The sequence below is a fragment of the Falco biarmicus genome, chromosome 8 (assembly GCF_023638135.1).
Source record: "Falco biarmicus isolate bFalBia1 chromosome 8, bFalBia1.pri, whole genome shotgun sequence".
Lineage (NCBI taxonomy): Eukaryota > Metazoa > Chordata > Aves > Falconiformes > Falconidae > Falco > Falco biarmicus.
This window is the reverse complement of record NC_079295.1, coordinates 64,700,664-64,709,578: the sequence shown is the minus strand read 5'-3', so window position 1 is coordinate 64,709,578 and position 8,915 is coordinate 64,700,664. Positions and strand designations below refer to the sequence as shown.

The 8,915-nt window shown below is 47.3% G+C and overlaps 1 protein-coding gene across 5 annotated transcripts; it reads left to right on the top strand.

The window, feature by feature from the left end:
* GNPDA1 (glucosamine-6-phosphate deaminase 1) lies at positions 1 to 7,562 on the top strand. Of its 5 annotated transcripts, none has more exons than XM_056349301.1 (7): positions 1 to 18; positions 3,079 to 3,220; positions 3,289 to 3,390; positions 4,402 to 4,584; positions 5,233 to 5,417; positions 6,099 to 6,273; positions 6,553 to 7,562. In XM_056349301.1, the coding sequence occupies exons 2-7, from the start codon at positions 3,097 to 3,099 to the stop codon at positions 6,648 to 6,650; spliced, it is 867 nt and encodes a 288-aa protein (XP_056205276.1). In that variant the 5' UTR covers positions 1 to 18; positions 3,079 to 3,096; the 3' UTR covers positions 6,651 to 7,562. The 5 variants fall into 5 exon arrangements, with proteins under 5 accessions (XP_056205276.1, XP_056205275.1, XP_056205274.1 ...); XM_056349300.1 differs by lacking the exon at positions 1 to 18 and adding an exon at positions 2,802 to 2,949; XM_056349299.1 differs by lacking the exon at positions 1 to 18 and adding an exon at positions 2,804 to 2,949 and having other exon boundaries at positions 3,058 to 3,220.
* The last annotated feature ends 1,353 nt before the right edge of the window (positions 7,563 to 8,915 follow it).

Below are 8,915 nucleotides of genomic sequence, written 5' to 3'. Positions count from 1 at the left end.
CTTTGTCTCCACTAGCGGGTAAGACACAAACACAGGCTTTCCTTGGCGTTGTGGGTTTTTGGAGAATGCACATTCCAAACTACAGGCTGATTGTAAATGCATATAGGTTCCATTCAAAATATGAAACCACTCAGTATTCTTGCAAGGTGGGTTTTATAAGCTTTCCTGTCTGAAGGAGACAAATGCTCAGAAGCAGGAAGCAATCCTCCTTTTCTGAAGCAGGAATGCTGGACAGAAAGAAGGGTCTTCCAGAATTTGTGTGGGTGGGTTGTTGGGCGTTTTTTTTGGGTGGTGGGCAGCGGCTGCTTTTTATGTCTTTTCCAGTAGGGGCTATTGCGATTCTCAGAGGTGAAGGAAAGACTGCAATGCATGCCATGGTTCATGGGCTGGAGAAGCTGGGTGCCTGACAGCAGCGACTGGCAGGACAGGAAGCGACAGGGATGTTGCGCTTTTTCTCTAGGGTGGTGGTAGCTTACAATTGCTTTTGAGGGCAGGTGTGGCCAAGTGGTAGTAGGTGAAAGAATTACACGCAAAGTTCTTTTGTGCAGGCTTTAGAGTTTTCTGATGATTTCCCAACTTTAGAGAGCAGCTTGTGTCACGTGTAACTGAGCTGGTCGCTTTCTGGGAGGCAGCACCAACAGGCTGCAGGGACTGTGTCCCTGTGCTGCCACCTTATGTCTAGGAACAAAACTAGCTGGGATGGTTTGACTAGGAAATACACACATTAGTAGTGCTTAATGACCTTGTAACTGTAGGTCTAGTCTTAAGTATGAAAACAATCATGTCAAGTTATGCAGTTTAGGTTCCTTTGCTCTCTTTTAGGAATCTGAGACTAAGGGTCTTGGCTGGATTTTGGGTTTGGTTTGTTTGTTGGGTTTTGGTGGTTTCCACCACCTGCCATCCCACACGTGTGCGTTAATTCCTCTTTCCCAATTTCTCCCTGAACTTGGAAGGAGTAGAAATCTGTTTTGTTTTCTAGTTCAGGGTGTCTGGAGACAAATTCTGGAATGCATATCTAAATATAAAAAGCATGACTTAAATCTGGAAGTGTATAACTTCTGTTTTCTGACACTGCTTTCCATAGTTCATTCCTGCTGTCAGCTGGCAACAGCCAGAAGAGCCAGGAATGCTGTGGGAGGCACTGTGTAAACTCCACACTCCTAGACCCTTGTTCTAAGGAGTACTAGCCAAGCTGCTTCCAGTATCTGGGAAAGGCACAAAGCAACACTAAATAACCACCACTGCACACTGGAGTCTGGGATGCCCATCTGTCTCTGGTGGGGCTCGGTAGGACAAAAAATGTTTTTATTCTCCTTTCACCTGCACATTGTGGGCACCACCTAGGGGCATCCGAGAGAGGAAAAATTGTTCAGTGCCTCTTGGAACACTTGGCCTTACGTAGGTCTTTTCAACACCTGAAAGAAGTTCAGTGGAAGAAACTGGATCAGAAAGGCTGTCTTTAGACAAGAGCCTGCCTTCTGGCAGCAGTGAGGATATGCGAACAGGCCTGGTTGTCTCGGGGTGGCTGAAAGCATAAAGGAAAATTGCTGAATTCCCAGGCAATTTCTGAAAGATGAGAATCTGAGCCTGAGCTAGGTTTCTAAGTGCAGTTTGAAGGACAAAACTGGGAAAAAAAAGAGTGAGTTAAACAAAACTATGATAGCAGATGGTCTCTTGGCAATGGGGGACACCCATGCTTTTAAATTACTCCAGGCATGAAACACTGTATGATCACACCACATTTGCTACAGCTTCCTGTGGTGTGTCACCAGGTGTTCCAGCTGTCCTGTAATGAAAGGAATGATGAATCCACTCTGAAGTGGAGGAGGACAAGCCTGCATAAGGTTATGCACCACCTAAACTGTTATAAAGTGAAAATAGTGCTGCTGTCATTGCAGAGTATGAATTTCATCCATAACACTTAAGAATTTGCCTTGGATTTCTCAAAATTCCTTCTGCTAAATGATTTAAATATTTTCAGTGGATAAATTAATAACTGGTTTTGTTCCAGGCAGAATTGCTCTGTGGTGAACACTGAAAATGCTAAATAATTTTAAGTCCAGTTTTTGTGGACAAAAAATGTATTCAGTCTTGATTTTTAGCAGAAAGCTATGAAATTTAGTCTTAGAAAATGAAAAAAACCCTTCAGCTTTTTTTCTTTCATTTCTTCATCTTGCACTGGGATCTAGTAGGCTGTGTGTTAAGTGTGTACTTATCATGCAGTGGCGAAAACATGAGTGCATTCATAGAAGCTTTTCTCCACATTGAACTGCATATATACATAACCATAGCTCAGTATATAATGATTAAAGATTTGCTACTAGGTGAAAATCAGTAAAAAAAACAGGATTGTTTTTTAGTAAGTCGTATTTTAATTTGAAGTTCTGCATCGTTTTGACATTCGTAGATGATGTTTGTGTTTTTAAAGTTGGAGTTTTCAGCAGTTTATAGTAAATTGATCTAATAACTCAAAATGTGGTATTACTGTTTGTCTTCTCCAAGCCAGCCACGGTGCTTTAGAGCCTTGTCATAAGGCTTCCAAACTGAGGAGCTAATACTGCTCACAGTGCTGCTGAAACAAGTTCTCCTGTAGTACCAGTGCAGCAAAGTTAGAAAGGTGGGGGGGAAGGATTAAAATACCCAAACTGTTATTAGTCTTTTGGAGCTAGCAGCCTGTGAAGGGGACAGCTCTTGAAGAGTTAACAGCTCTGGTCAGGCCTTTGCAGGGGGCGCAGTGACCCTGTGGGGGTGACTCGCACCGGCGGGCTCCTGAGGCGAGTGCCCGGCCCGCTCCTCCCGCCCGCGGGCTCCTGGGGCGAGCGGCCGGGAGGGGCCGGGCCCGGCGCTCACCGCCCACCTCGGGGCGGGCGCGGAGGGCGGGCGCGGCCGTGCCCGCTGAGGAGACCGGCGGGCAACGGCAGCGCGAGCGCGGCGGCAGCAGGCAGGCAGGTGCGCGGGTGGGTGCGCGGGTGGGTGCGCGGGTGGGTGCGCGGGTGGGTGCGCGGGTGGGTGCGCGGGTGAGCGGGGCGGCGGCGGTAAGATGGCGGCGCTCCTCAGCTCGGCTCCCGCCCTGCCCAGGCGACGCCCGGCCCCGCCATGAAGCTCGTCATTCTGGAGACGTACGAGCAGGCCAGCGAGTGGGCCGCCAAGTACATCCGCAACCGCATCGTCCAGTTCGGGCCCGGCCCCGGGCGGTTCTTCACGCTGGGGCTGCCCACAGGTGGGTGCCGGGGCCGGGAGCGGGGCCGCGGGCCTCTCCCCGGGGCTGAGGTGGCACCTTCCCCGCAGGCAGCACGCCGCTGGGCTGCTACGGGAAGCTGGTGGAGTACTGCCGGAACGGGGACCTCTCCTTCAAGTACGTGAAAACCTTCAACATGGACGAGTACGTGGGTGAGTGCCCGCACACGAGAAGCGTTTGGCTTTGGTTGGTCGTTCTGCGCGAGTGGCTGCTGTGCCCCCGCGCCGGCGCCGCGGCCGGTGGGGCGCATCCCGCCTGCAAAAGGGCAAGGTAGGAAGGGCTAAAATCTGTATTAGCCAAGGGAGTGAACAGGGCCAGTTTGAAAGCATGCACAAGAAGTATTAAAGGGTGTCAGGGCTTGCCCGGTATTGCGCGCAGCAGGCACTGCTGTATTTTTGCCTGAACTTACGTATCGATCAGCTAAGGGCTCACCTTACCATTTCAAGCTGAGAGAGCATGCAGTATGAACCACCGCCTTTGCTCTGGGATTATAAAGGTCGCTTGAGCTTCAGATCTCTTACAAGGACTGATGTGTTACCTGTCCAAGTGCCCTTCTGTAACCGACGTGCGCTCCTGCTAAGATAGCAGAGGATTCTTTCATTTATGAAGCTGTGGTGAAATAGCCTTCTCAGAAGAAAGGGTACAGAGATCAGTGGCAAGCCTAAAGCTCCAAAGGTGAAAAACATACAAGCTAAATATTTGCTAATGCTGATTTTACTCTGGTCAAGAATTTTTTTCTGTGAACAATCCTTATCAAGCAACATTAGACAGTAGGCAGTCCAGTGTGGATTTATAGCATGTAAGGTGGGGGGGAAATGCACAAAGTTATTTTCCAGGCTTCTGCACAGTTTTTTAATCATTCCTCCTAATATGAACTGGAAGGAAGGCTGGAAGGTTAGTAACAGATGAGGCACAGTGCGTGCCTGCTTTTCTGGAACATCTATTGCATGTTAAAATGAGCATGTCTTACAGGAGCTATTGTGATTGATTGTAATTTTGCTATTTAGGGAAATAAAAACAACTCACGGAAGTTGAGGGAGTCACAAATGACAGACAGAGAAAGCCGTGCTCTATTACCAAAGCCACTGCAGGGGCATATAGGTGTTTGTTACAGGTGAGAACTCTTTCAGTTGGTCTTAGTCCTGTGCATGCTCTGTTACCAGGTCTCCCAAGGGGTCATCCGGAAAGTTACCATTCTTTCATGTGGAATAACTTCTTTAAGCATATTGACATCTTGGCAGAAAACGTTCACATTTTGGATGGAAATGCACCTGATCTACAAGCAGAATGTGATGCATTTGAGGATAAAATCAAAGCCGCTGGAGGAATTGAACTCTTTGTTGGAGGTGAAAACCCAAAGGACTAGCCGTTTCTGAACACCGGCAGGCAGCACTGCCTGTCTTCCACCAGCTATCTCACTTATTGTCAGGAGAGTTTATCTTCAGTGCAGTCCAGTGGATTTGCATTGAAACCCACCCCATATTCTGTCACTCTGGGCGCTCATGGGTGCTGGCAACCTTGTCTTTCACTGTACCACTCCTCCAGTTTTAAGTATTCCAATCTAGTAAGTGAATTGTTCAGGAAACAATTAGTAGGAGAAACAAGCTGGGCTAGAATTGTACCAAATATAAATTGTATTACAATTGCCAGTGCAAAGAGGAAGCTGCTAGGAGTAGAGTCCTCTGAGCCAACACGAGCTTAATGCAAGCTTTTCCCATCAGCTTGCCTTAAGATTCTGCTGTCTACTTTGCTTTATTGTTCTCCCAGCACAGTTAGGGCAGAGTCTCTGTTGGCCTCAGAGGGGGCTTTTGCTGTCATTCCTACCAGAAGAAAATTTGAGCTTGAGCAGAAAAATTGCAAGTGTTTTCCTCCAATCTGTATCTGTTCCTGGAAGCATTGAATGCCCTTTATATCCTCCTGAATAGGAGTGCTGTTGGCTCTGCCTCCTACAATAACTGTTAGAGCCAGACTTTCTCAAACTGTCTCCGTCACAGGTATCGGCCCAGACGGTCACATTGCCTTCAACGAGCCTGGATCAAGCTTGGTATCCAGGACACGGGTGAAGACCTTGGCTATGGACACTATCTTGGCTAACGCCAGGTTCTTTGATGGTGACCTCTCCAAAGTCCCCACAATGGCTTTGACAGTTGGAGTAGGCACTGTCATGGATGCCAGAGAGGTTAGGAGAAAAGCAGTGACTTCATACAGTAGCTCCTGAGCAGGGCTTCCTGGAGTACCTAAGATTTTCCAGTCCTGGAGCAGCAATGCACCCTGCTGGCACAGGCCAGCTTATGCTTTTCCTGCCACAGGTGGCTGAATTGAATTCCTGATCCTCCTGTTCTGTTGCATCCTGCAACACTGTGGAAAGGCTCTTGCTCTGTCTTCCATTTCCGCTCTGCTCACACTTAAATTTGCATAACCCTGCAGTACAGCTGTTATCCACAGGGAGCTAGAAAGGTTTGGGAGGATGTCTTCGGTAAATAATTTCATCTGGGGAAATAACTGCAAGAGTCACTGGTTGACTTGAGGTTACACCAGCAGATCATGAAAACTGTATGGGATAACTTTTAACTGAGACTATACCTTGATTTATACTTGTTAAGTCTCCGCATATAGGTGCCTAACAGGGGAGCTAAAAGGATGTGAAACGTTACAATGACCCATCAGGCTATGATTTAATTTGACAAATAAAATCCAGACAGAACTGTGATACAGTGAAGTGCCTCTGTGGAGGATGACAGAGATCTCCCCCTGTTAGGCACCAGGTTCAGCCTGCTCTCGGTTCAGCAGGGGGTGGGTGTGCTCATTCTGAATGCATTTTCTGGACCCTAACTGCCATCCTCTGTGTCTCGGAGTCCAGGTGATGATTCTTATCACAGGAGCCCACAAAGCCTTTGCTTTGTACAAAGCTATTGAGGAAGGTGTCAACCACATGTGGACAGTATCTGCTTTCCAGAAGCACCCCAACACTGTGTTTGTGTGTGATGAGGATGCCACGCTGGAACTCAAAGTTAAGACAGTGAAATACTTTAAAGGTGAGCGTTTGACCAGGCCAAGCAGCTGTTAGTTTTGAAATGGCACAAGCCATGCTTTCCATTAGATCTTTGTTTGATCAGCTCCCAAAGGAGTATGTTCCTTAAATAATAACAGCTGAGGTGTACAGCAATAATAAAAGTACAAAGGTAAATGCTTAACTGTATGGGTATGGGAGCAAGGGACCAAGGGCTCTAGCAATGTCTAGTTTCATTAGCATCCAATGAATGAGAATTGTGCTTTATTATCTATTTAAGTAATCTTCTTACTTTGTACATCAGGTTTAATGCTGGTTCACAACAAGCTTGTGGAACCCTTATACAGCATGAAGGAGATGGAAGCAGAAAGGAGCCAGTCTAAGAAGCCATACAGCGATTAATCGGAGTAGTGCTGAACCAGCTTTTCTGTTGAAAACCAGCTGTGAGAAAAGGGAACTGCTGCAGAAACTTGTATTTGTTCTTAAATCAGCAAAATGATTGTGTCCTTGCTTCTGTCCATTAAAAAGACAGATGCCAAACACCTGCCTTAATTACCCAAATAAGGATGGGCTCCAGCACACTTGCGTTCCACTAACTTACTCTCTGAAGGTAAAGTTAATGGAGGATGAGTTCTTTAATCTGTGAATGGACTGAAGGCCGCAAAACAAATATGAAGATACAGGGAAGTACAATGTTGCAGAAACCAAATGGGTATCGCTTTGGGATGCATTCCTTGCTGTTAGGACAGGTACCTTTTGTATCATTCCCCCTCACAAAAATCTCTTGCATTACAGTCATTTAAAATGTGAACTGAGCTTGCGCAGCTTTAGTGTGACCGTTTAACAGCAGTGTGCTTCACAGCTATGAGGAGGTCATCAAGGAGATGAAGCCAGGCTGTCCTGGGCAGTGCATGGGGGAAGATGAGAAGAGGCAATGGGGCTTGAGTTGAGACAAGATGCTTAGACTGGATGTAAGGAAAAAAAACTCCCCAGAGGGACAGTCAAGCAGTGGGGCAGGCTGCCCAGAGAGGGTGTGCAGTCAGTCCTTAGGAGTTTTTCAAGACCTGACTAGATAAAGCCCTGTCTGAACCCTGCTTTGAGCTCTACTGTCTCAGCAAGAGAGAGGCTATAGGCAGCATTCACCAGTGCTGTAATGATAATGCATTTTATGTATCGGTATGCTTTTGTTTGTTGTCACACAATAAGCCTTACATGTTCAGTTTTGGGGTATAATTTTCTATGCCCTGGTGCTTTATGAAGTACACTACAGGAGGGTAGATTTGTTTAGATTAAACCTAAGTGATTTCTCCCTGTGCTGCTCAGTACTGTCTTAATTTGTGTCAGTGCAGAGCCTGAAGTGGTTCTCTCTCCCCTCAACATCCCCCCCTTCCCTGCCCAGTGCTTTATATTGCTACAAGTACATGCCATATAACCCTCAAAACCCCACCCTGTTCCCCCTGGCTTCAGCCTGTGTTTAATTACAGAAGCCCCACACAGGTGGACAACAGCCTGTATTGGCAAAAACCCACCAGTTCTGAAACTCGATTCCCGAGTTTCCTATCAAATGCAGTCACATGAGGAGCAAGACAAACAAGGCAGCATTTATTTATGCAGAAATTTTGTAAGCTTTCGATCTTTAATGTAACTTTCTACACTAAATGTCTTTTTTTTTTTTTTTTTTTTTTTTAATGGTTACATTGACTGGACCGTTTGTGGCTGAACAGGAAGGACTTGGAATACCATCTTTGAACAGACCACCACAACCTTCAGAGCATGAGAAAGACCTCGTAGCTTGCACAAGGTTTCTCTGTTGCCTAGAAGCAAAGCTGTATTGAAAGCAGTTTGGTAGACATAGCTGCTGCTGCTCCCTGCTTCGAGAGCTGCCTGCTTTGTCCAGTCTGCTGGCAGGTTTCCACCGAACACCTGCTATGGTTCTGTCCTGCCAGCAGCAGCCATTTCATGTAAAAAAGTGGGGATCCCTGATGGAGAAAGGAGGGGGTGACAGCTCTCTACCTAGTACCACAGTGTCTGCAAATAATCTAATGCTGCTGGTGCACGCACAGAAATGGAGAAAGTGAGGTCTGCAAGAGGGGGAAACCCCCCAAACCCTGAAGAAACTGCAGCACATTACCAGAGTTGCCCACCATGCTGTCTGCCTGTAAAGACAGGTTCTGGTTTTAGCTGTCCTACCTTTGCGACACCAGCTGATTGTCCCCTCTTCAGAGGGTCTATCCCCTTCTGCCTCACTGCAGAATGTAGGAGCTCCAGCCCAGGGGTCCCCAAGTGCCCAGAGTTCACAGACACAGTGGTGACTACATCACTGTTCCTTCTCTCTCCAAAGTTCTTGAAAAGCAGAGGTAGTTCACTGCAACATCTTCAAATACTTCACTGTAGCACTTACGCTCTGGCAGACATCCCCAGCCACAGCTTTTCATCCCAGTGTACCCCCTGGCATCGGGGACCTGCCCAGCCTCCTGTAGGGTTAAGAGATCCATCCTCCACCCAGGCAGGACAACGGGGTTTAAGCACACACCCCGTGTCACAGACATTGCCCATCTGCCCACAAAAGCAGTTCAGCAGGAAGAAGCTCCTCCTGAAAGCAGGCAGCTTTTGGATTCAGCCTGTAGAGTTAAAATTGTGGCCAGAGTGGAAATGACTGGGGATCGC